At 27.4% G+C, this 25,953-nt stretch overlaps 8 protein-coding genes, 2 non-coding genes and 1 pseudogene across 11 annotated transcripts; 5 read left to right on the forward strand and 6 right to left on the reverse strand.

The window, feature by feature from the left end:
- Nucleotides 1-231: 231 nt before the first annotated feature.
- Nucleotides 232-312, reverse strand: NAEGRDRAFT_t120. The gene has a single exon. It is a non-coding gene; the product is annotated as a tRNA-Ser (tRNA).
- Nucleotides 313-1,216: 904 nt separating this feature from the next.
- Nucleotides 1,217-3,613, forward strand: NAEGRDRAFT_78487 (aminotransferase; the record flags this gene model as incomplete). The annotated part of the gene is made up of 1 exon (XM_002681015.1): nucleotides 1,217-3,613. The coding sequence occupies one exon, from the start codon at nucleotides 1,217-1,219 to the stop codon at nucleotides 3,596-3,598; it is 2,382 nt and encodes a 793-aa protein (XP_002681061.1). The 3' UTR covers nucleotides 3,599-3,613.
- Nucleotides 3,614-8,993: 5,380 nt separating this feature from the next.
- NAEGRDRAFT_63596 (uncharacterized protein) lies at nucleotides 8,994-10,319 on the forward strand (the record flags this gene model as incomplete). Its single annotated transcript, XM_002681016.1, has 1 exon — nucleotides 8,994-10,319. One exon carries the CDS (start codon nucleotides 8,994-8,996, stop codon nucleotides 10,317-10,319), a length of 1,326 nt encoding a protein of 441 aa, XP_002681062.1.
- Nucleotides 10,320-12,197: 1,878 nt separating this feature from the next.
- Nucleotides 12,198-12,307, reverse strand: NAEGRDRAFT_t119 (annotated as a pseudogene). Its single transcript has one exon. The product of its transcript is annotated as a tRNA-OTHER (tRNA).
- Nucleotides 12,308-13,264: 957 nt separating this feature from the next.
- Nucleotides 13,265-15,386, forward strand: NAEGRDRAFT_78488 (pyruvate kinase). The gene has a single exon (XM_002681017.1). The coding sequence runs from the start codon at nucleotides 13,427-13,429 to the stop codon at nucleotides 15,266-15,268; it is 1,842 nt and encodes a 613-aa protein (XP_002681063.1). The 5' UTR covers nucleotides 13,265-13,426; the 3' UTR covers nucleotides 15,269-15,386.
- A 58-nt stretch (nucleotides 15,387-15,444) lies between these two features.
- NAEGRDRAFT_63598 (uncharacterized protein) lies at nucleotides 15,445-16,599 on the reverse strand (the record flags this gene model as incomplete). The annotated part of the gene is made up of 1 exon (XM_002681156.1): nucleotides 15,445-16,599. One exon carries the CDS (start codon nucleotides 16,597-16,599, stop codon nucleotides 15,445-15,447), a length of 1,155 nt encoding a protein of 384 aa, XP_002681202.1.
- Nucleotides 16,600-16,968: 369 nt separating this feature from the next.
- On the reverse strand, nucleotides 16,969-18,138 carry NAEGRDRAFT_60329 (uncharacterized protein; the record flags this gene model as incomplete). The annotated part of the gene is made up of 2 exons (XM_002681157.1): nucleotides 16,969-17,212; nucleotides 17,378-18,138. The coding sequence occupies 2 exons, from the start codon at nucleotides 18,136-18,138 to the stop codon at nucleotides 16,969-16,971; spliced, it is 1,005 nt and encodes a 334-aa protein (XP_002681203.1).
- A 594-nt stretch (nucleotides 18,139-18,732) lies between these two features.
- NAEGRDRAFT_t118 lies at nucleotides 18,733-18,806 on the reverse strand. The gene has a single exon. It is a non-coding gene; the product is annotated as a tRNA-Thr (tRNA).
- A 261-nt stretch (nucleotides 18,807-19,067) lies between these two features.
- NAEGRDRAFT_78489 (mads box domain-containing protein) lies at nucleotides 19,068-20,742 on the forward strand. Its single transcript, XM_002681018.1, has one exon. It carries the CDS (start codon nucleotides 19,427-19,429, stop codon nucleotides 20,696-20,698), a length of 1,272 nt encoding a protein of 423 aa, XP_002681064.1. The 5' UTR covers nucleotides 19,068-19,426; the 3' UTR covers nucleotides 20,699-20,742.
- Nucleotides 20,743-20,796: 54 nt separating this feature from the next.
- On the reverse strand, nucleotides 20,797-21,531 carry NAEGRDRAFT_78490 (uncharacterized protein). The gene is made up of 2 exons (XM_002681158.1): nucleotides 21,151-21,531; nucleotides 20,797-21,094 (listed from the first exon to the last, which is right to left on the reverse strand). The coding sequence occupies exons 1-2, from the start codon at nucleotides 21,515-21,517 to the stop codon at nucleotides 20,880-20,882; spliced, it is 582 nt and encodes a 193-aa protein (XP_002681204.1). The 5' UTR covers nucleotides 21,518-21,531; the 3' UTR covers nucleotides 20,797-20,879.
- A 520-nt stretch (nucleotides 21,532-22,051) lies between these two features.
- NAEGRDRAFT_78491 (ribosome assembly protein BSM1) lies at nucleotides 22,052-25,942 on the forward strand (the record flags this gene model as incomplete). The annotated part of the gene is made up of 1 exon (XM_002681019.1): nucleotides 22,052-25,942. The coding sequence occupies one exon, from the start codon at nucleotides 22,052-22,054 to the stop codon at nucleotides 25,901-25,903; it is 3,852 nt and encodes a 1,283-aa protein (XP_002681065.1). The 3' UTR covers nucleotides 25,904-25,942.
- Nucleotides 25,943-25,953: the final 11 nt, after the last annotated feature.

Raw genomic sequence — 25,953 nt, forward strand, 5'->3', positions numbered from 1 at the left:
AACATAACAACACCCTTCCACATTATTTTCACATAAACAACCATTAAACCTGATAATGTTTCAAACAATAACATTACAACCTCAAGCTTCCGAAGATATTCAGTATTGGCTGCCTAGACTTACGCTTGTTTCTATTTGATATCCAAAGCGCAGGTGACAATGTAACCTGGTTAAATTTCAGAGCTAATAAACCTACGCTACTGAGTTTTGATATAACATCAAAATTTCACACGCAGACTGCAGGATTCGAACCTACGAAGGTTTCCCCAACAGATTTCAAGTCTGTCGCCTTAACCACTCGGCCAAGTCTGCTACGTTGACACCTTCAAATCACGATTTCATGTATTTTCATATCAGAAAAGCCACTAATCCACTTTGGTGATCCGATTGGTTTTTGTAAACTGAAACTCAGTGCCCAAAAACTAACGGTCTGAAAAAAAAACCTTGGAAATTCTCACCTTCATCTCTGCACTTTCAAAAATCAGCGCATCAATAATAACCAAACAAGACGCCAAATCTTTTGCTCACACCAATTTGTACGTAATTATTTCACCTTTACAATTCAATTCGACAATTATAATTTCACTTATCCAAAAAATTGAATTCAATAACCAAACGTGTATGAATATTATTATTATTATATTAACACTCTTCATAACAATGTAATGATATTCTTCTTCAACTGTTTGGTCATTCCATTACTTCACCTTCAACAATTTTCATAACATTTTCTCATCACCATTAACATTAAACTGTCTATTATCATCATCAATATAATATTAGATAACACTGATTTAAAAAATGTCATCATTATCCAATGATAATTATAATGTTGATGTTGTTGTTGATGATGAAGTAACAACTCCTACCATTATTTTAACTCCTTCAAGTTCGGAGAATCTTTTATCTCCTGTTGCTGCTGCTGCTTCTTCTTCAGATAATAATAATAGTAGAATTAATTCACCACAACAATATTCCACAACAAAACGTTCTACAATGCACAGATCTCGTCCATTCAATCCTAATTCTATTACCTATAAAGTACTTCATGACATTGCAATGAACACACTCTGATAATAATGACAACAATAACAACAATAACATTGATAATAATGATTTAGCCATTGACAATAATATTCATAATATTAATAACATTAATAATAATATTAATAATAATAATATTAATAATAATAATAACAAGGTATTAAATAAGAAAATGCAAGATTGGATGAATGAAAAGATATCACTCATAACAAGTATACATGATAATATAGTAGGAGGTGAAGCAGTATTAAAATCACCATTTTCAAAGAATCGTTATGTTCCAATTACTTATTGTGATTATATTGCATCTGGTAAACCATTGAAATTTATTGAAGATTATTTATTTGAACAAGTATTACCTACCTATGCTAATACACATACTACTACTTCATTCACTGGTTATCAAACTACTCATTTTAGAGAAGATGCTAGACAAATCATTGCACAATCTGTTAATGCTAAATTAGTTAATTCTAATCAATCTAATCATTCAAATCAATCAAATGAATGTAATAATGTATCATCATTACCATCATCATTTGAATCATCAACATGTTCACTTTGTAAATTTTCCAAATTACCAAGTGAAAGACAAGTAACAGATGAAGATTGTGATGTTGTTCTATTTGAAGGTAGTGGTAGTACAAGTGCTATTAATACACTAGTTCATTGTTTAGGTGTTAGAGAGAGAGTATTATTAGCATTATCTACAAATAATGAAAATGAAATTCCAATTGTTTTCATTTCATGTGCTGAACATCATTCTAATATTTTACCATGGAGAGAAAGTGGTGCAATTGTTATTCAAATAAGTGAAGATAGATATGGTAATATTAATTTAAAACATTTAGAACAATGTTTAATTAAATATTCTTCTAATAATAATAATTTTAATAATTTAAATAATAATTCTAATAATAATAATTTAAATAATAATAATATAAAAAATAAGAGATTATTAATTGGATCATTTACAGCAGCATCTAATGTAACAGGTGTAATTTCAGATTGTGATTCAATATGTAAATTGTGTCATTTAAATGGAGCATTATGTTTTTTTGATTATGCAGCAAGTGCACCCTATGTTTCAATTAATGTAAATCCATCCAATGATCCAATCTATCATAAGGATGCTATATTTATTTCACCTCATAAATTTGTAGGTGGACCAAGTACACCTGGTGTTTTAATTGCAAAGAGAAAATTATTTAAAAATGCAGTTCCAACACGACCAGGTGGTGGTACTGTTTATTTTGTTGATGATAGAAATCATTCATATACAACTTCAATTGAAGAGAGAGAAGAAGGAGGTACACCTGATATTATTGGATCTATTAGATGTGCATTAGTATTTAAATTAAAAGATACTGTTGGTCCTTCTTTAATTTCTAAATTAGAAGATGCTTATAGAGATAGAGCATTTGAAACATGGTCAAATAATTTAAATTTAATCATTTTAGGACCAGGTAGAGAATCAATTGAAAAGGGTGGTGTTAAAAAATTAGCATTCTTTTCATTTCTAGTTAAACATGGTAATAGTTTTTTACATCATTCATTTGTTTCATTATTATTAAATGATTTATTTGGTGTACAAACTAGAGGTGGATGTTCATGTGCTGGTCCACTTGGTATGGAAATACTTGGTATTACACATGAAAAGGCAATTGAATTAGAAACTGCTTTAATGGAATCTTATGAAACACCAATTTCATTAACACATTTAAAACCTGGTTGGACAAGATTGAATTTAAATTATTTTTTTGATGATGAAACTGTTGATTTTGTTGTAAAGGCAGTTGATTTTGTTGCAACACATGGTTGGAAATTCTTACCCTATTATATTTTTAATGAAAAGAGTAATGAATGGATGCATAGAACATTTGATATCAATTCAACTGATAATTTATCATCAATTCATGAAGATTTTACAAACTTTTTACAACAACATCGTAAAAAATTAACAGATGTTACTTTTGAAAATGGTAAATTACAATTTTTAGATCATTCAAGTGAATTACATGATATGGAACCTAATACTATTCATAATTATTCAGATATATTGGAGGATGCTGAAAGATTATTAACACAATCTATTGAATTATTTACACAAGAAAGAGCACCTTTCCAATTATCATATGAACATGAAATTTATAGATTATTTGGTGATGAAAAGTTTAAATTTGCAAAGAAATATGGTCATTTGAGATGGTATTTATTACCTTCTCAAGTTTTGGCTGAAATTAGAAATGAAAATATTTTAAATACTACTACTACCATTTCAACAATTACCATTTCAACAAATACTTTTAATAATTCAAATGAATTAAGAGAAGAAACAAATTATCTTGTTAAACCTAAGGTATATCCAACTAGTCAAGAATATGTTGATGAAAAATTAATGAATCAATGTACCTATTCAAGTGGACAACAACATTCCAATAATACAAATTCTGCACAATTTAAATGTCCATTTATGAGTTGTAAATGGTGGATATTATCAGGTGCTGTTATTGGTTCTGTTACTGCTTTATCTTTATATTTAAATAGGAAATAAAACTTTATTCGAACCAATTCAGTCTAGTACAATCACTTGATCTAGAGTCAGAGTGGTTAAAAACTCGGTGCACTTATTAGTTTTGGCAGGAAAGTCACATTTGATGCTACAATATTCTTGAACCTTAGTGTTATACCGATAAAGGTACGTTAAAAATTTGCGTGGTTTCATAATATTCAATTCATTTAGTGCACTGTCTAATTCATCATCTATCATTTCTGGAGTTGTATCAAGAGTGCAAATAAATTCACAAACTGATCTGACAGTTTTACATTCTTGCATAAAATATGGAATATTTTCAATTTTAAATGGATTATTTCTCGTTCCAAGAGTTATTTCTGTAATGTTGGGTGTAAAATTTAAAAATAAATCTGTTAATGATTCTGATGAAATATTAATTAAATTCAATTTAGGACAATGTTTCAATTCTAATGTGGTAATATTACATTGATTCATTGATATTGAATAGACTTGTTCTAATTGAGTACAATTATTTAAGACTAAATGTTTCAATTTAGAAAAACAATTAATAATTTGTGGAGAATTTTCATCTGGTTGATAATTTCCAAACAATCTAATATCACATCCACTAATATTTAAATATTTCAAATTTTTACAATATTTTCCAATATTTTGAATAGAGTCTTGATTAATATTATTTAAAGTTAAATTTGTAATATGGTTATTAACATTAGTAGGAATACTATTATACTCAGGTATAAAATGCCTATCATTAACTTGATTCAATTCTTGTTGGATTATTAAAAGTTGTGATAAAATATCATTTGATTTCATTCTTTCAAGTGGATTTTTTGTAATTAGATTTTTCAATAAATTTATAATTGAATCTGATAAATGGTTAGGTACAATATCTGATTGTTTAATCATCCATTCAATATGTTTATGTATTATATCATTAGAATTATTTGCTATCATTATAGAAGAGAATGGTTTACCATCAATCATTAAAACGTTATACTTATTATTACATAACATTTCAAATATTATACATCCTAAACTATATGAATCTAAACAATTTCCAAATCTTGTTGCAGTTCCTATTGATAATTCAGATTCTGGTGATCTATATAATAAAGTTCCAATACCATCTAATGTAATAGTATTATTAAAAGTTAACTTTGAATGTTCAAAATCACATATTTTAAGAATATCATTATCAAATACTAATATATTTTCTAATTTTAAATCTTGATGGATGATGTTATTGTCATGGATTGCTATAATTCCACTAGTAATTTGAATAAAATAATTTAATAACTTGTCTATTGTTTTATCAAAAATAAAAAAATTAGTATACCAATATGTACGTAAATCACAAATAGCTATTGGCATTATAATATAATACACTCTATTATTCTCAAGTCCAAATTGTAAATATTCTATAACATTATCAGATTTAATTGATTGAATAGTTTCACATCTATCAATAAAATCTTGTTCATTAGTAGGAACATCTACCAACTTTTTCACTTTCAATTCATTATTATATTCCACTATTGATACTTTTGCATTTAAATATTTGATTATTGGAAATTTACTTTGATATTCAGAAGATATATTTAAATCTTCTTTTTTAATAATTTCTTCACTTCCTTCAATTTTATATTCACCTAAATGTTTAAGCATATTTTCATGCTTTACTTCAATTTCATTTGATTTATCAATTAGAGTGGATAGATTTTTATCTTTAAATATGACAGCACAATGGTTTTTAATATTCTGTAACGATTCACCTTTGACATCCCAATTATTGTGAGATCTTTTTGTATCTTTATAAAAAACTGTAATAACTAACTCATCTGATAGGGGAGTACCTGTTGTTTTAGGAATAATTTTTGTATTATTATTTGATTCTTGATTAGATGTTAATAGTTTTGATTGCAATTCAGGATATATAACATTATTGGTTTCTCCATTTTTTAGAGTAATAACTTCATTAAATGTAGGTTCTGTAAATGTAATATTTGTATTATTTAATATATTTAATGTATTATTTAAATTTTCATAATCATGTATTGATTTATAATAAATTGCATTGTAAACATGTACAGCTTTACAATTATTATCTAAATTATATGCTAAATTAATACATTCTTTAAATTTATGATAATCTCCACATTGAATATATAATTGTGCACCCATAATATATAAACCTGTACATGGATACTTGATAATTAAATTATTATATAAATAAATAGCATTTTCAATACTTCCTGAATTAAAATATGAAATAAATTTAGAAAATTCTGAATAAGCACAATCTTCATTTTCTAATATATTTAAATTTATATTCAATTCATTTTCATTAATTTCACCATTCAAATATTTGATAATATTTAAAATAATATTTTTATAATAAAAACAATTCATACGTTTCATAGAGTCTATGTGAATCATTCTATTAATACATTTAATTAATATATTTTTAATTTCTTTTTCACATTCAACATATCTATTAATTAATTTTTCAATTTGGTTATGTAATTCATTTTCATCTTTTTTAGTTTTACAAGGTAGTACTATTTTAGAAATATTGCAATTAGTTAGTAATGTTAATAAAATACATCCTAATGAATATGTATCACTTGTTATATCATTGTTATGTGATTCATTTGTTTCAAATACCTCAGGTGCTATATATTCAAAATTTAATGAAAAATCTACAAATTTTAATTCATCATTTTCCATTAATACAATATTATTAGGATTTAAATTTGTTATTACAATATTCTTATTATGAAATGATTGTACTAAATTAAGTATTTTAGTAAAAATACTAAGTTTTTCAATAATAGTTTTAGAATTAGTATTATAAATGTAATCTACAAGTGATCTGAATTCCATAACATCAAAACTAATCTCATCAGTTCTAACACATTCTAATTTTCTAATGTTAGACTGAAAGTTAACTCTTTTTAAAAACTTAAGTGTTTCTTTTGATAAAATGTTTTCAATAATTCCTACTACAACATTTTTTTTTCTACTTGTATCATATACTAGAAATGTAAAGTAATAACAATAACCAATAAATGAAATAATTTCAAATCCATATTTGTTCAAAATACTTGAATAAATATTATTCCATGATATTGTCTCTATGTTTCCAAATTTTTGAACAACTTCTAATACAAATTCTCTATCTTTTTTGAGTGAATCATCAACATATTCAAATGCATTACCATTGTGTTTAACAGTTTCTAATATAATTTCTCTATCTTTTTTAAATAATTCATGTACATCTTTTAATTCATCATTCACTTCTCTATTATTAAAAAATGATAATTTTTCAAAATAATTTTCATTCGAAAGTATAATTAAAAAATCTATTAATTGGTCATCTAATATTTTCAATTGTTCATAATCTTTTCTTATTAATTCTGTTTCATTTGAAAATGATTTTCTGGTTGTAATTTCATATATTACTATTGATAAAGCTTTCATAACATCACTAAGCAATTGAAAATAGTATGATTGTTCAATTGATATAAAATTACTAGTATCATTTAACATAACTGTAATTGTTTCTTCTTCTCTATTAAATTCTTTAACAATAATATTATTTTTAATTAATTTAGAATTATCATACTTATTATTATTATAAATTAATTTATCATTATCATAAATATATTTTAATACATTAGATACTTGTTTTAATATTTGTTTAATTATTTTTGCTGATGGAATTTCATCTTTAAAAAAATTAAATAATGTACTTTTACAATACTCAGTTTCAATACATTTATAATATTCATCATTAATAACTAATTTAAATATATCATATACTCTTGCTATGTTATAATGTGATGATCTATTAGATATTGTTTTTTTTAATTCATCATAATCATATACAAAATCATAATATTTTTCAACTTGTAATGACTTGATAGTATTATCTGTTTTGGATGAAATTTTAAATAAATTATTTTCAGAACATTCTATTGTACAAGAAGAATATCTTGGAAGATTCCGAATAGCTGTCAATATATTTTCTGACATTTTTTTTAAAGTGGGGAATCAAAACGTGACGCAAGAAAATGTTAAATTTAAAGGACATGACAACAATCCTCTGAAACCCAAACGTGAAAAAGTTATTTTTGGAACGTGAAAACTGTTCTAAAAGTTGTTGAGGTATTGTAATTAAAATTGATTCAGATAATTGTAATTTGTAATTGTTTTGATTGTGAGTTTACAAAAGTCTAACATTAATTCGAAAGGAATGGACGAATCTAATGTTACAAAATAACTCACCTCTCCCATAATCTTTTCCAATCCTTTAATCTTTTTCATTATTTGTTAAATTTTGGAATGATTTGAGTTCAACAAGAATGAAAGAATTAATCTATATTGATTATAAAAAGTTGAAAGAGGAGAGCCATATTACATCACTAATTAATGATCCATGGTTTTGTTTATTTTCCCTTTCTTTTAAAGTTTCATTATAAGATTTATGAACATGTTGTTTGTAATACTTTGGAAAATCTTGTGAAAAGATGATAATGTGAAATAGAAGATGTTCAATCTTTGGAGTTTTACCACTTTTGATTGGATGATATTTAAAATAAGTTTAAGATATGAAGAATCATCATTGTTACTGACAGCAGGAATAGCTTTGAGAAATCTTGTATGAATCATGAACATGATCACAATTGACGAAACTAACTTCGAAACGATCATGTTCATTCTCATCCTTAATCTTCTTGGGAATAAGTTATTGGCAATTCCAATTGTCTTTCATTGCATTATTTTTGCAAAGATGATGTCTTGTTAGCTGGAATTTCAAGTTTTAAGGTAACATAAGGAAGAAGATCATTGGGAATAGTAGTGTCTTGAACATCTTCTTCCGTTGATGGTAGAATAGGAAATAATATCTTCTCTTTTACGTATTTTTTTTGAATTAAGATTTGAATCCTTAGCCATCTTTTGTTGTATATAATGGAAAGTTTGATCAATTATTGAAGCAGGAATCAGATAGGAAACATATGACATAGATAGTAGAAGTTTCGAAATGATTGGACGATGACCAATCCTTAATTTCCAAAGCCAATGTATTGCGTGTTTTGAATGAATTTAATTTCAAAAAACCTTAATAAAAAGAGCATCATAGTACAGCTCCCCATCAGTTATTCAAAGGAAAATTCGACACTGTGGGATCTGATTAAATTTATGTTGTTTGAATTGAAAATGTTTAACTTTGATTTAAAGAAATTATATTGAATATGCAATGGAAGAAAAGAATAGGAAATTGAAAGAATTTTAATACTATTAAAGGCAAGAAGTCACCTATTATTTGATCATCAAACTAATGTGTTCTTCAGAATTGAATTGTAAAATATGCTCTGGATGTTGTTGTATTATTAAAATAGATTTTAAAAAAATGTTAACATTCATTCTCTCACTCACAATTCCCTTGTTAATTATTGTATATTTATTTAAAGACAAATTATTAGGAGGAGGTGGTGATGGTTCTATTGATAAAACCAATAATAATAATACAACAATAACAAGTGATGATCAATCTTTTAATAATACAACAACATTAACATCAGGAAAGAAAAAGGCTTCTTCAAACACTCAACATCATACAACAACAACAAATAATGAAAAGATTCAAGATTCCAATTTAATAGTAGAAGCATCAACATTAAAAAAGAAAGTACAATATCAAATAACTAATGATGATGTATTAGATTTATCAGTATCTAGAAATTATACAGCTATATTAAAAAAATCAGAGAAAACTATTCGTATCTATAAGAATGAATTACTTGTTAAAGATAATAAGAAATTTTATGATATTGAAATTGGAAATGTTAATGATTATGGTACTTCAATAGCATTAACAGAAGAAGGTGATTTATTAGCTGTATCAATTGATTATGATAATTTTATTAAAATATTTAAATTAAATATTAATAATACAAATAATACAAATAATTCAATAATTATAGATAAACCAATACAATTACCATCTGAAAAGAAAATGATAAAATCAATGAAATTTTCATCTAATGGTAAATATTTATTTGCTCAATTAGAAGGATGTGATGATATTTCAATTTATAATTTAAATAATTATCAAGTTGAAAAAATTAAAACAGGTCAATTAGAAAATTACATGTTTTCTTTAACTGAATCATTTTTATGTATTGCTGGTTTTGCTTCTATTATTAAAATTTATAAAATATTAAATGATTCAAATTCAAATTCAAATACTTCAAATGAAAAGAAAAAGAAAGATCATCATCATATAAATCATATAAGTAAAGGTAATACATCTAATTGTATTAAATATAGAGAATTAAGTGGATGTAAAAGTAGTGTTATTCAAGTAGATAATTATAAAAATTTAATATTAGCAACAACATTAAAAGATGAAATTATTAGATTATTTGATATTGATGAAAATGAACATTATATTTTATCTGAATTAAATATTAATCAATTAACTAATAATAATAATATTTCTAATTTTAAACAAGTATTTATTTGTAATGAAAATATATATTGTGGTATTGGTTTAAATAATGAAATTGTATTTTTTGAAAGAAGTGAAAAATCATTTAAATTAATACATTTAATTAAACATACTTGTTTACAAAATACTAATATTTTAAAGGCTTGTTTAAATCCAAAAAGAAAAGTTTTAATTACTTGTTCATCGGATGGTTATTTAAGAATGTGGAAAGTACCTTTAAATTAATAAATTTAATTCTTTTATTTTATTTAATTATTTATTTATTATTATCTATTATTTAATTATTATTTTTAAATGTCAAGTATCATCAATGCATCCATCATCATATTAAAATATTTTAAAAAAAAATAACAAAAAATGATTAGAATAAATGATGATGAAGAACAATTATATGAACCACTCGGAAATAATCAATTTCAATCAAATGATGATCATCAATATACAAATAGTAGAATTAAAAATTTAAAAATTAAAATTGAATATTTTATAATGAATAATATTTTATTTATTACTCAATTTTTAATTGGTATTATTTCTACTATTTTATATTCTATGATTATTTATATTTTATATTATAATAATTATGTAAATATTAATAGTGAATCATCAGATATAAATAATATTAATTTAACATTTATATTTTTATTATTAATTAATCCATTAGTAATATTTACATCAACATTTAGTTATTATTATTTTAAAATATTATTATTACAATTTATTATTTTATTTATTTATTTAATTATGGTTGTGTTTAATATTTATTTTGGAGTTAATATTTTTAATTTTAGTAATTTATTATTGGATTTTATTCTAATTTTAATGATAATTGTTGAAATATTGTCACTTTTAATAAATTGTAAAATGGTTTGGAATTTGAAATATTTACAACAACCATCAACAGTCCAACAATCATTACAAGACAATACAGAAAGCTCACAAACAGTAGATAAAGAAACCTCATTTGAGTCACAAGATCAATCCAAATAAAAAATGAAATTTACTTATATAAGAACATACAGAGCTATCGTTATTGAAAATGCCAAAACCATTGATTGTCGGCATTCTTAGTATTATTGGTATTCGTTTTCTACCAAACTGAAGTAGGAAACACAGTGTTCAACTGTAAACCCACCAATGAATATCTTATCTGGTACGGATTAAAAACAGTAGAACAGAAGCATTCTCAAAACATTTCCAAACAATAAGCTTGTTTCATACGATACACTGGAGTCTTCATTACTCTGTAAACTTGGCTTCTGTTTTGGCAGTAATTACGTTACGGTCTGTATTTTGAAAGTTAATTGATAAATACATAACTTGGTTTGTTAGTATTTTTTGAAGCATCAAAGAACAAGAACACCAAGTTTAACTTTTTGTTTTTGATAGTTGTGTATTATCTCTACCTGCGTGGGATGTGTTGGTCTCATGTGGTGTATTTCATTTTTGCGTCTAAAACACAAAACGTGCCACTAGCACCGTAATCGAGTAATAAGTCTTATGTCCAATTTATTTTGGAGCAAATACTTTAAGTACTTGTGTTGAACAGATGATAGAGCTTAGGTTAACTACAAATACAGTAAAAGGCATCATACTTGGTAAGTATATATACTGGCACATGCTTTACTTGGATTCGATCACAATGTTAAGTGTTATTACTAACCTAAGTGGTTATCAGTGTAACAATCCGAAACGCGTTCGACAAAGATTAAAAATGAACCATGTGATAGTAATGATGCATATTTGAAGCTCATCTAATATTTGATGTTTCTTGAAAAGAGAATATTGTTTACTACGTCTTTAATATTTTAGTATAACTATATTTTATCATGTTTGTTCATCGGTATATCTAATCACCAAACCGTACAGTTACTATCTAGTACTATATTGTATCAGCCACGTAACATAGTATTGGGGTTTTTAGATACGTGTTACTTGTTTTTCAGATTTCTTTTAGTTATTATTCCAATTTGCTTTCTCTCATTTTTTTGCTCTGACTTCTGTTCGATATCTTTTTCTGTTTCATTAAGCGTACACCAAAGATTGATTTCTTGAAAGGTTAACAAAAAGTCACGTTGATTCCATGCAGATGAATAAAAGTTATGAGTACGGTCAGTTTCGATCTGACGACCAGGATACTGTGTATCTAGACATGATCTTTTTTTTAGACACACTTCAAGAGCCTCCTTGCTCTCCCTCTGAGCTACATACTCAAAGCATTAAGTAAGAATTAGAATATTGAGAATGAATGAATTATTTGTGTGCAGTTTTATTTTGGTATTTTTTATAAAATCTAATTTTTGAGTTCAGTGCATGTTCTTTATTCTACAATCATTTACAATAATCTGTTTAGTTGATTGACATGGTAAGTAATTTATTAATTATTCGATCTTTCAACAAGCACGTGAGTTATTCAAGTAGCAAATCAAGGATTCAAATTGGATCTGTCATTCAAATAATTAAGAATTCTTTTTAAATTTTAATAACATCTTGATGTAAGTTTAAGATATTTTCCAATTTGTTGAATTGGCAACAGTGAGAACTGTAGAATTGATGACCTGTCGTTTTGAATTGAAGCCATTGAGAAATTGTAATGTCTTAATGTCTGCTTGCTGCCCAACTCCAGTCAATCTTGTAGGTGTGAATTATTTATTGCCTAATTAAATCAGAAGATACCTCAAGACGGAAGGTAAAATGTGAGAAAGTACGGTTCACACTTCGGTAGCAATAACATTGAAAGATAGTAACAATTGTAAAAGTAAGGCAAATCATTCCTTTCTTTATCCAAAACAAAAATCATCATACATGAAATAAATTAATGATAAAATATCACATGTTGACAATTGTAAATATTATTGTAAAAGGTGTTTCAACTCTGTTAATATCAAATCAATTTAGTATTGTTACCAAACCTACTTTGGAAAATTAAAATAGAAGTCAAGATAAAAATGAACAAGTTTCCAATTTTTATTTTATTTCTCTCCTTCCAAAATGATAGTCATCATTATCACTTTGAATTTTTTAAAGAAGATTATCCACTTTGAAGATTCTCAACCTACCTCTAACATCCTAATCATCAAATGATTACTTGATCATCATCATTAGCTAGCTTACACATTGTCATCATCTCTTCACCCGACTACTGCATTTTAAATAATTGAAGAAAATACAACAAATCAAAAAAAAAATCACAACACATTTAAAGCTGCTTCAAGTTTTATTTGATACTAGTCTATTTTTATTGTGATCATTCCTATCATATTGTATTCATACAACAACCATCTATCCATCTAATCTTCTTAACAATCAAACAATCAAACAAAAACATAACAATGAGTGCAACAACCAATCAATGGGCAAGATTATCAGGTGCTCAAGTGAGTAGTCAATTGAAAATTCCACAAGGTGATTATGCTAGACGTACTAAAATTGTAGCCACCATTGGACCTAAAACACAAACAGTTGAAGCCTTGTGTAAATTAATTAAAGCAGGTGTAAATACAATTCGTATGAATTTCTCACATGGTAGTCATGATTTCCATAAACAAACAGTTGTTAATACACGTATTGCAGCATCACAATGTGATAATGCCATTGTTGCATTAATGTTAGATACAAAAGGACCTGAAATTAGAACAGGTTTATTAGAACAGGAATTTAATCCTGATGGTATTGAAATTAAGACTGGTCAAATTATTGATTTCTATTGTTGTCAAAATACTGAAGAATATGCAAATTTAAAAGGAAAATATTTACCTAAAATTGATAATCAACAAGTTATGAATCATTTAAATAGTTTAAATACTATTGATATTTTAACTGCTAATTTAGTTAATCATCAACTTCAACTTCAACAACAACAACAAGACAATGATGGTAATAATAGCAATACTTCTAATACTACTTCTAATACTTCCAATACAAATAATGTAACAAATAATACAGTTGATATTATAATGAATCAATTAATGGAACAAACCATTCCACCAACACAACATTCAACAACCTCAACAAAGAAATTGATTGATATTTCTTTTGAACATTCACCAGTTTCAATTACAATTGATTATAAGAATATGTATAAAGTATTAAAGAGAGGAGATGAAATTCTAGTTGATGATGGTTTAATTGCATGTCGTGTCATTGAAATTGAAAAGACAATTATTCGATGTGTTGCATTGAATGGTGGATTAATTGGTGAAAAGAAGGGATGTAATTTACCAGGTGTTATTGTTGATTTACCAGCATTAACTGAGAAGGATATTGGTGATTTGAAATTTGCAGTTCAACACAATGTTGATTTTATTGCTGCTTCTTTTATTAGAAAAGCACAAGATGTTTTAGATATTAGAAAATGTTTAGGATCACGTGGTCAGGAAATTAAAATTATTTCCAAAATTGAAAATCAAGAAGGATTAGATAATTTTGATTCAATTCTTCAAGTGAGTGATGGTATTATGGTTGCCAGAGGAGATATGGGTGTTGAAATTCCATTAGAACAAGTAACATTGGCACAAAAAATGATTATTGCCAAATGTAATATTCATGGTAAACCTGTTATTACTGCAACACAAATGTTAGAATCAATGATTAAAAATCCGAGACCAACACGTGCCGAGGTGACAGATGTTGCTAATGCTGTATTTGATGGTACTGATAGTGTCATGTTATCAGGTGAAACTGCTAAGGGTGATTATCCTGTTGAAGCTGTTCAAACAATGTCACGTATTTGTACAACAAGTGAATGTTTATTAGATGAGAGAAAAACATTTAATATGATTAGAGATGCTGTTTTGGAATTGAAAGGTAAAATTTCAGTCACTGAAACTATTGCTTCAAGTGCTGTTAAAACTGCCAATGATGTTCAAGCTGGTTTAATTATTACAATCACTGAAACTGGTAATACTGCTAGATTAGTAAGCAAATATAGACCAAATCCACCATGTATTGCTGTTACTCAAAATAAGTCAACTGCACGTCAATTAATGATTTCACGTAATGTTTTCCCTGTCGTTGTTGGTTCTGTCATTGGTACTGAAACTGTTATTGCTCGTACCATTGAAAGTGCAAAGGAAAAGAAATATGTTGAAGAGGGTCAATACGTTGTTGTTACAAGTGGTCACATTGAAGGTGTTGCTGGTCAAACTAATATTTTAAAGGTTTTCACTGCTTAATTGTATATTTATATTTAAATAATAATATGATATCATATGTATCATTCTATAGTAGATTTATATAATAAATAATATTTGTAACAATTTTAATGTTCTACAAATATTATTGATTCATTTCATATAGGAGTTAATTTTATTAAGAGTTGAAAATCTCAATATGATACAATTTAATTTATTTAATAATTTGGATCTAAAGGATGAGTTTGTCTTTTTGAAGGAATATGAAACGTTGTATAATTTCCCTTCTTATCATCATGTAAAATATCTTGAACATAATTAATTTGTCTAAAATCTCTTCGTTGTATAGGAAAAGTGCTTGATAAGGCATGACCACAATTTCCTCTCGTTTCTAATAAAGGTTCTCTTGTCCAATTTGATTGTTTTGGTAAAGTAGCTGGTTTACTTCCTTCAATTTCACCAATTTCTCTTCCAATATTTGATTTTTCATAATCATAACGTGGAGAGAGGGGATTTGTTGATCTTCTTGTTGAAAATTTCCATTCATCATTAATATCCTTAACATTAATCTTGTCAATTTTATGTTTTTCTGGAATTCTCTTTTGATAATCAGATCTATAAAAGCCTCGTACAGCAAAATCACCATAATCTTCTGGATGATTTATATCATCACATGTAATTGGATCTCTTGGAATTGAATTTTTCTTTCTTTCATTTGCTAATTTCTTATTTTCATCATAAATAATATCATCAACTTTTAATATATCTTTAGGTGGTCTCTTTTCAAATAATTCAAATTCAGGTGGTTTTCTAGTTGGTTGTCTTACACTTGGTAATTTATATATTGGATTTAATGGATTTAATTGTCTATTAAATATTACATTATTCTTTAATGGTTTGGATCCTTCTATATCATCATTATTTAAATTAAATGTATTCGTTTTATGTACTTGTTGAGGTATTAATTGTTGAGGTTTATCTATTGTTAATAATGAATAATCTTCCTTATTAGTATATTGTTTAGATGATGATGAGGAAGAAGATATAGAAGAACGATTTGTATATTGTTGATGTTGTTTGGAATGGGTTAAAGTATTATTATTATTAGTTGTATCATTGGATCTTAAATTTGTTGTTGATGATGAAAATACTACCTCCGAAGGCTTTTGAGATAAATCTCTTCTAATGGCAAAGTCTGTTCTTGCAAAGGGTGATGTTGTTACCCTTAAACGTTCCGCTTTTAATGAAGCACTCTCTATTGTTGATAGATACATGCTAGAATGTAAATGAGTGGTGTGCTGTTGTTGTTGATAGTGAGGATTTGAACCTCCTCCACCACCACCAGCATTATTTCTAAAACTTGATGTTGCCATTTTTTTAAGGCTTTATAAATTGGCGCTATGTTTTTTTACTACTTGTCGTTAAACGTTCTTTTTTTCAAATGCGTGTACTGTGGTGATGCTGGTGAGGATGGTGAAGAAGGCTATTGAGAGATTCCATCAATACATTTCCATCTCAACAACATTATATCAGTTATTGCTGTTGTTGTTATTATTTACTGTAAATTTTAAATTCATCCTTATTCTTTTCAATGTAATAATATAATAATATAATATATGTAATATAAATATAAAGTTTATTTAATGACTATGACTACTACTACCAGTACTGTAGTATTTGTATCAATTTAATAATAAAAATAATATTATATATAATAATATTTAATAAATTAATAAATTAAATTAATTATTTTTTGGTTTAACTTTAAAAGCATGAATATTTAAAGTAGAACAAACTTGATGAATGACATGATATGCCATATGAATATAACAAGTAATAATAAATAATAAACATGAATGCATTAAAATGATCATAATATTAGAATTATCATTAAAAATAAAACAAGTAATTGATAATAATAGAGTAGGTAACATGATAATGAACCATGAAGGTGCTAATGCTCCACAAACTCTAGCAAATATTAATCTAGTTTGAATATAAGAAGCACTTAGACCATAAATCATTGAAATTGAAATGAAATATGTTTTAACTAAATATGGAACATTAATAATAAATATAATATATAATAAACATGTAATTAAATATGAAATTAAACCCATCAATGCACCACTAACACCACCAATAACATACATTGTTCTATGTGATCTTTTACGTGTTGAATGTGATGCAAATTTTAAAACTGTTTTAATATTATTAATTATAATTGATGCTCCTAATAATGTTGCAATTGTAATTATTAAATAATTAAATTGAATATTTAATATATTATTATTATTAATAATTGTATTAGTTATATTATCAGTATTATTATTATTTGTAAATAATTTAAATAAATAATAATAAATAATATTATTATCATTTCTATAAATAGTAAAAACAACAGTTGACCATGAAGATTGACCCATTATAAAAGTATAAAATAAAATAAAAATAGCAAACATGATAGCTTCAGTTGGAGAATTAAATTTACCAAATCTCATTTCATCTGTAACATAATCTTCCCAAATCATCATCATACTTGTCATGTAATATAAAATAATAACAATTATAGAATAATATGAATTACCTAAATCACATGAACTAACAAGTATAATACATTGAAAATATCCAATTAAAGCATCTAATCCATGATCAAATAATTCTCCTAATGCACTACTATTTTTAGTATTACGTGCATGTTTACCATCTATAGCATCCATTGTTTGATAATAAAATAAAAATATTCCATTTAATAAATATACAATTGATGGTACTTGATTTTCTAAATTTATATTATAATATATTAATATTATCCATCCTAATATTACTCCTAAAAAACCTAATAATGTTACCGTATTAGGTGCTACATTATTAGGTATTAATTTAGCACAATATTCCCAATATGGTTGCATGTCTATATTTTAATTTTATATTATTAGATTATTAGATTATATATTAGATTAGATTGATTATAGATTGGATTGATTAGATTAAATGATGATTTAATTGTTATTATTATTATTATTATTAAAATATTAAAACTTACAATAAGATAAAATAGAAGCATCACCACTTTTATATTTATAATTTTTAAGTGATTCTTTAGCTTCTTCTGTTAAATAGGGATATTCATAAAATACCATTCTATAAGAAGATTATTGTTAACAGAATAAATGATCAATAGAATTGAGAGAGAGGCAATTATAATACGTCTGGTACAAGTGATTGCTGTATTTTTTTTTGAATTTTGAAAAATTGTTGTTCAGCAAGAATGATTCTTTTATGATTAGTTAATCAATGGGATTGATTTCAAGTTCATACTGTTCTTCTCATTGTGATGTTGGTGATAGGAAAAATTGTTGTTGTTTAAAAATAATTTCATGTTCTTTCTGCTGAGCAGAAGGTTACCAACACGTAGGCAAAAGAAGGAAAAATTTCCTAGGGAAATATTATGCAACCAGTGATTGTTCAAATAATAATTTTCCTAGAATTCAAACCCCAAAAGATGCCTCCCTTGGGAATCGAACCCAAGACCTCTGTCTTACTAGGACAGCGCTACTGCCAACTGAGCTAGGAAGGCTTGTGATTTTTTATTCCTTTTATCTGTTAAATTACCAACCTATTTTTGATCATACTTGAAACCTTTTTACTTTCTAAATGCATTTAGCTTATCACTTCACCTTCAACTTTATCAGCCACATTCATAAACATGTTTTTCCAACCTCCAATGTTAGAAAGTCACCCTATAGATTCCCAATGGATTAGATTGACAGATATTTTTCATTGTAAAGCAACGCTGCAGTTTAAAAATAAATAGAAAAAAATATTTTTAGCCCTCTATCTTTAGAACAAGGCCATCAAGCAGCTTCAACGTTGAAAAACCGTTACTCTCTAGCCTCTCTAGCAAGAAACCAACGCTATTATTAGCAACATCTTTTCAAATTCTATTATTACCAAATAATTTGATCTCATCACCCGATTCACACAATTGTTTGAATAATACTTCTTCTTCATCTCTACATTGTTACATTCAGCCTTCCGATATATTATTTATTAATTAATCACTGATATTTACTACTATATCATCAAATATATATTACTCTACCATTACTACTATCAAATAACAATAATAACAACAATCAATTAATATCAAATAACAAGTAATAACAAGTAATAAGAACATTCAATTTTAATAACAAAATGGGTAGAAAGAAAATATCAATTCAACCAATTACTGATGAACGTAATCGTCATGTAACATTTAACAAACGTAAACAAGGCTTAATTAAAAAGGCTATGGAATTATCAATTCTATGTCATTGTCAAATATCTCTAGTGATATTTAATTCAGAAAATCAATTATTTGAATATTGTAGTACAGATCCTAGATCTATTCTTCAAAGATATTGTCAAGTTGCTCATTTACCTCATGAAAGATTAACTAATACTGAATATACTAAATTTGATAAGACTGGAAATATTCCAACAGGAAGTAGTGATTTAGGTGAAGATGTTAATGTAGCAAGTCAATTATCTGATTCAAATACTTCAACAACTGGTCAATCAAATATTATTGCTGCTACTGCTGCCACTTCTTCTTCTTCAATTGCTGTTGCTGCCACTCCAGAAAAGGATGAAAAGAAGAAAAAGTCAACCTCAAAGAAGAAGAAACCATCTTCATCAGGTAAGAAGAGAAGTCATGATGATGTTGATTCATCAGATGATAATACTCAACCAATGGTATCAAGTAGTAATTCTGCTCTTCCTGTATCTGTTAATAATGGTCAACCTAAACCACCACCACTCACAATTCCATCTCTTCCAATTTCCTCATCTGCACTTACTGATCCAGGTCAAATGACTCCTTCAACATTAATTAATAATGTATTTGGTGATGATTTTGCCAATGATATCACTCCTCTTACACCTGGTATCTCTGCAGAAATTAATAAGGTAGTTCAAAATGCAACCAATCACACAAGTGTATACGATGCTGTAGCATTGAAACATTCTGAAAGTCAAGTTTCTGTCACAACAACAAGTAGTGCAAATCAAGAAGTTGAATCTCCATCAACCAAGAAGAGAAAGACTTCAAAGGCTCCTGCTTCACTCACCATTACTGTTCCTCAAAATCAAGGAAAGGTACCACTCAAAAGAATTGATAGTAATTTAGAGTCTGCTGCAAGCTCTTCGACGATAGAACAACAAAATGAATTTGCTCTTCCACCCAAATTGAAGTCTTCAGAACAACACCAACAAGAAAGTGCTCATCCAACAACCACTGGTGCAACTCCAAGCTCAGTATATGCTCTCGATACCAAGACTCCTCTCTCATCATTGCTTAATTCAAACTTTTTCGATACGAGTACGACACCAACAAGTTTGGGCGTTTCTTGGGATCTTCCTTCTCCTTACACGGTTTTAAAGGAAAATCAAGCAAAACTTGAAAAGAGCAACAAGGATAAGATCTAATGAGCCCAATCTCTCCATCAAATAATTAAAACTTTTGTACATATAAACAACAACAATTTGTAATAAATACCTCTCATAATTTAAATTAAATATTTAAATTAAATATTCAAATGCCCGTGGCAATTTTATGGATTTTGAAACCCTTTTATTCTAATACAAAGTGTAACCAATTATTATTAATTTAGTTATCGAAGGATGGAGCACGGTAAGTAGATGGATCTCTTCTTGGGTGAGTATCTTGGATACCTCTAACTTGTTGTTCTGGAACAACCTTTGTGATAGAGTTATAACGAGCTTCATACCATTTTCTGTGTTTAGCAAGACAAGTAGTCCACTTGTAGAAGTGCTTGTTACATTGAGACCATTGCAACATGGTGGCGTTACTCTTACCGAGAGCTAATCATCACGATCACGAAAATTAATTATTATTTTGTATTTTTCATCATACTTACTTTCATCAGCACAGTCATCCAAGAACATGTTCAAGACGTGAGCCTTGCAAGGAGCAGCTGGTGCCATGTGTAAAACAGCCTTGAATTGAGATGGATCGTTTCTCAAGATTTCTTGTTCGTCCTTTGTGATTTCGAAATCCTTTGAGTCCAAAGGCTTGCCGAAGATGTCCAAAATTTGTTCATTTGAAAGGTATCCTTCCTTTGTTCTATTCAAGATATCAGCGTTTGGAACGTTGGTTCTATCACTTGGTAACTTAGCATCCTTAGTCTTGGTCAAAGGGTGATAGAATGATTGTTCAGTGAAGTAACCAGCTTCGTTCAATTCCTTTCCTAAGTTGTTGAGGAGGGTTTGTTTAACAGTGGACATTTTTTGCAATTTTTTTAAAATTGTACTTTGCTTAAAATATTTCCATTTTTAAGCCGTGTTTAAAGTCAACCATTTACAAACGGCTGTCTTGAAGGCGGTCTCTGATAGAATAAAATTACGCCTCTTTTAGAAGTCAAATAATTATTTAATTCTCCAAATGGTTTCATAGAATTGACTATGATGAGCACTTTAATATTATTTAATAATATTTTGTAAAAATTATTATTGATGATGATGATGATGATGATAATTGGATAAGCAGAGAGAATCTTGTTTTACCGTGGCATGTTATCATCTGGTGGTACTATTCAAAAAGTTCATTAAAACAACAATCATTAATTCTCAATCATCATATCAATCTCTTCCCAATAATAACAAAAGTCCATCTTCATCACCATAGATTTTAACATCCTCCTAATGCTATCTATTCTACCAACAACATCTTTTCTATGAAAATATGACTTCAAATAAAATACTGAAGAAAAAAGGCTTGTTCAATTAAAATTGAATTTAAAATTGACTTGAAAAAAAAAAATGTCTTCTAGTGGAGGAGGTGGTGGAGGCCTTCCTTCCGAACAACAAATCAACAAGGAACATAAAGCTAGAAGAGCAGGTAATAAATTTAAAAAGAGAGAAGTTCAAAGAAAGAAGAAATTAGGTGTTTCTGAGGAACAACAAAAAGGTGATTATGTAAATAATCGTGCCAATACAGTTGGTAAAGGAAATGCTTTTGCAAGAGATTTAAAATATAAATTAGATAAATTTGAATCTAAATTACATGCACCAATAGTATCAAGAATATATGGAGAAGGACCACCTAAAATGGTTGCTGTTGTTGGACCACCTAAATCTGGTAAAACAACATTAATTACAAGTCTTGTTAAACAATATACTAAACAAACATTAACAGAAGTGACAGGACCAATTACAGTAAGAACAGGAAAATCAAGAACAACATTTTTTGAATGTCCAAATGAAATTAATGCAATGATTGATATGGCTAAAACAGCAGATTTAGTTTTATTATTAATTGATGCTTCTTATGGATTTGAAATGGAAAATTTTGAATTTTTAAACATGTTACAAGTTCATGGTATGACTAGAGTGATGGGTGTTTTAACACATTTGGATTTAATTAAAAAAGCAAGAACAGTTAGAAAATTGAAAAAGAAATTAAAGCATCGATTTTGGACAGAAGTATGTGATGGTGCTAAATTATTTTACCTTTCAGGTTTAAGAGGAGGATTATATACACCACGTGAAACAATTAATTTAAGTCGTTTCATTTCAATTATTAAACCTAGACCTATAAAATGGAGAACAACACATCCTTGTGTTGTAGTTGATAGATTTGAAGATGTAACTGATCCACAATTAATTGAAGAAAATTCTAAAATTGAAAGACATGTTTGTTTATATGGTTATGTTAGAAATACTTTCCTTAGAAAGGGAACTCCAATTCATATTCCAGGTTGTGGTGATTTTACTTTAAATAATATTACTACTTTAGAAGATCCACTTCCACCAAAACCAAAAGAAAAACAACGTTCAAAATTAGACAAATTCAAAGGTTTATATGGTCCAATGAGTAATTTAGGTTCAGTTTTTTATGATAAGGATAATGTTTATATTGATATTTCAAATAATGAATCATTGAATGAAAATAATCGTCATGGTGGAATTGATCAAGCTGAAGAATTATTATTAACACGTAAAGGAAAGGATATTTCATCTGAAAAGAGAGAAGAAAGAAAACATCAAGCTGAAGAAACTTCAAAGATTGTTAAATCTCTCATTGAACAATCTGATATTAATTTAGATGAGAAAATTTCAAATCAACAAGTTAAATTATTCTCTGGTGCTAAATCTGCTCTCATTGCAAAGAAATCTTCAACCATTGTACCTTCATCCCTTAATAATAATAACAATAATATGGAAGATGATGATGATGAAGATGAAATTGATGAAGAGTTTGATGAAGATATGGATGAAGAAGAATTCCTTCGTAAATATATTGATAATGAAGCTGAAGAAGATGATGAAGATGATGATGAAATGTCTGATGATGAAGATTCAAAGTTCCATAGAAAGAGAAGAGGTATTGCTAAATTAATGGGAGATGATGAAGATAATGATGATGAAATTTATGCAGAGGCTCTTAATACATCAACAAAATCTTCTAAAAAGAAGGAGAATATCGTTTATGATGATTCCGATGAAGAAGATGATGATTTAGATGAAAATACAAGAAAAATCATTAGAGCTGGTGATGATGATGAAGAATATTTTGAACCTAGAAAATTAAAAGTTAATGAATCAACTGGTCAATTTGAAATTGAAGGTAATGAAGAAGAGGAATTATCTGATTTGGAAGAAGAAGATGGAACAGGTTCAGCTGCAAACAAGTGGAAAGAAGGAATGGAAGAAAGAGCTAGCAGTCAATTTTATGATGCCACTATTAGTTTACAACAATTGGTTTATGGTGAACAAGAAGAAGAAGAAGAAGATGATGGAGAAGCCAATCAAAATGATGATGATGAAGAAGAACAAGTTCAACAACAAAAGAATGATTTGGATGATATTTTCAACTTTAAGAAACAAATTACAGAAAAGAAGAAGAAATTAAATGTTGATCGTTTGAAGGTTGATTTTGTTGATAGAACTAGAACTCAAATTGAACCAACAGAAATTAAACATGATTGGGAAGATGCTGAATTTAGAGAAACAATTCGTAACAAGTTTGTTACAGGTGATTGGTCATCAAGAAGAGATGCTAATAATAAGCCAATTGCTTCTAAGAAATCAAAGAATGTTGAAAAAGATGAAGAAGAACAAGATGAAATGGAAGATGATGAAATTCAACAAGATGATGAAAATGATGACATTCTTGATGAATTACAAAAGAAGAGAATGGAAAAGAAGAAATCTTTTGATGCTCAATTTGATGAAAAGAAATCAAGTGATAAGAAAGAAGGTTCTGCAGGAGTAGAGGAAGAAGAAGAAGATCCAATTACAACTATTGAAAAACTCAAGAAGAAACTTCGTGAAGATGATCCACAAATGATTTTAAATAAGACTGAATTCCAAAATTTAACAAGAGAACAACGTGAAGAAATTGAAGGTATTTCACCTGGATCTTATGTTAGACTTGAAATTAATTCATTCCCAACAGAATTTATTGAAAATGTTAATTTTAAAAATCCAATCATTGTTGGTGGTATGCATCCAGAAGAGTGTCGTATGGGTTTAATCAAGATGAGAATGAAGAGACATCGTTGGTATCCAAGAACACTTAAAAATAAGGATCCACTTGTATTTAGTATTGGTTGGAGAAGATTTCAATCCATTCCAACTTATTGTATGCAAGATGATAATGGTAGACATCGTCAAATTAAGTATACACCTGAATATATGCATTGTATTGCAGCAATTTATGGACCATTTGTACCACAAAATACAGGTGTTATTGCATTCCAAACATTGAGTGAAAAAGTTGATACATTTAGAGTTTCAGCTACTGGTTATGTTATGGAAATGGATCAAGATTTTTCAATTGTAAAGAAATTGAAATTACTTGGTTATCCAAAAATAGTTCATAAGAATACTTGTATTGTTACTAAAATGTTTACAAGTGATTTGGAAGTTGCAAAATATGAAGGTGCTTCTCTGAGAACTGTCAGTGGTTTAAGAGGAAGTGTTAAAAAACCATTTAGAGGAGATAAAGCATCACCTGGTGATTTTAGAGCAACTTTTGAAGATAAACTCATTCGTGGTGATATTATCTTTTTAAGATGTTGGTATGCTTTAGAATTGGAACGTTTCTATAATCCAGTTTATAATCATTTAACAAAGAAATGGTATGGTATGAGAACAGTTTCACAATTAAGAAAGTTAAAACATCTTCCAATTCCAGTTAAAGAAGATTCACTTTATAAGGCAATTAATTCAAGATCAACAGCAGGTCATGATGCTCATTTTGTTCCAAAACCTAAATTATTGAAACAATTACCATTCTCTGAACAACGAAAGAAAGTTGTTCAAGTTACAGGTTTAACAAATAATCTTAATGATTTCATTGCAGAAGATGCTCCAATTCATGAATTAACAACTGCATTAATGAGTGATAAGGAAGTTGAAAGAGCAAATATGCTTCGTAAATTGAAAGCAATTAATTCTGAAAGAGAAAAGAAGAATTCAATTAATGAATTGAAATTAAAGATGAAACAAATGAAACATCAAGTTCAAGAAGAAAGAGCTAAGAGTAAATCAAAGAAATCAACAATGAAGAGAAGAGCTGTCATGAAGGAATTGAGTCGTGTAAAGAAGGCTAAATATTTTGTTAATGAAGAAGGTGGTGCTGGTGCTGGTGGTTCTGCTGATAAATAATTTATCCCTAATAATAATAAATTGTATATAAAAAAGTTTAAAAAAGAATC

The sequence above is a fragment of the Naegleria gruberi genome (genome assembly GCF_000004985.1).
Source record: "Naegleria gruberi genomic scaffold NAEGRscaffold_7, whole genome shotgun sequence".
NCBI lineage: Eukaryota > Heterolobosea > Eutetramitea > Acrasida > Naegleriidae > Naegleria > Naegleria gruberi.

Coding starts and splice junctions, on each gene's coding strand:
- NAEGRDRAFT_78488 (XM_002681017.1), top strand. CDS start 13,427: ATGAGTGCAACAACCAATCAATGGGCAAGATTATCAGGTGCTCAAGTG.
- NAEGRDRAFT_78489 (XM_002681018.1), top strand. CDS start 19,427: ATGGGTAGAAAGAAAATATCAATTCAACCAATTACTGATGAACGTAAT.
- NAEGRDRAFT_78490 (XM_002681158.1), bottom strand. CDS start 21,517: ATGTCCACTGTTAAACAAACCCTCCTCAACAACTTAGGAAAGGAATTG. Junction 21,095..21,150: donor GGATGACTGTGCTGATGAAA/GTAAGTATGATG, acceptor CGTGATGATTAG/CTCTCGGTAAGAGTAACGCC.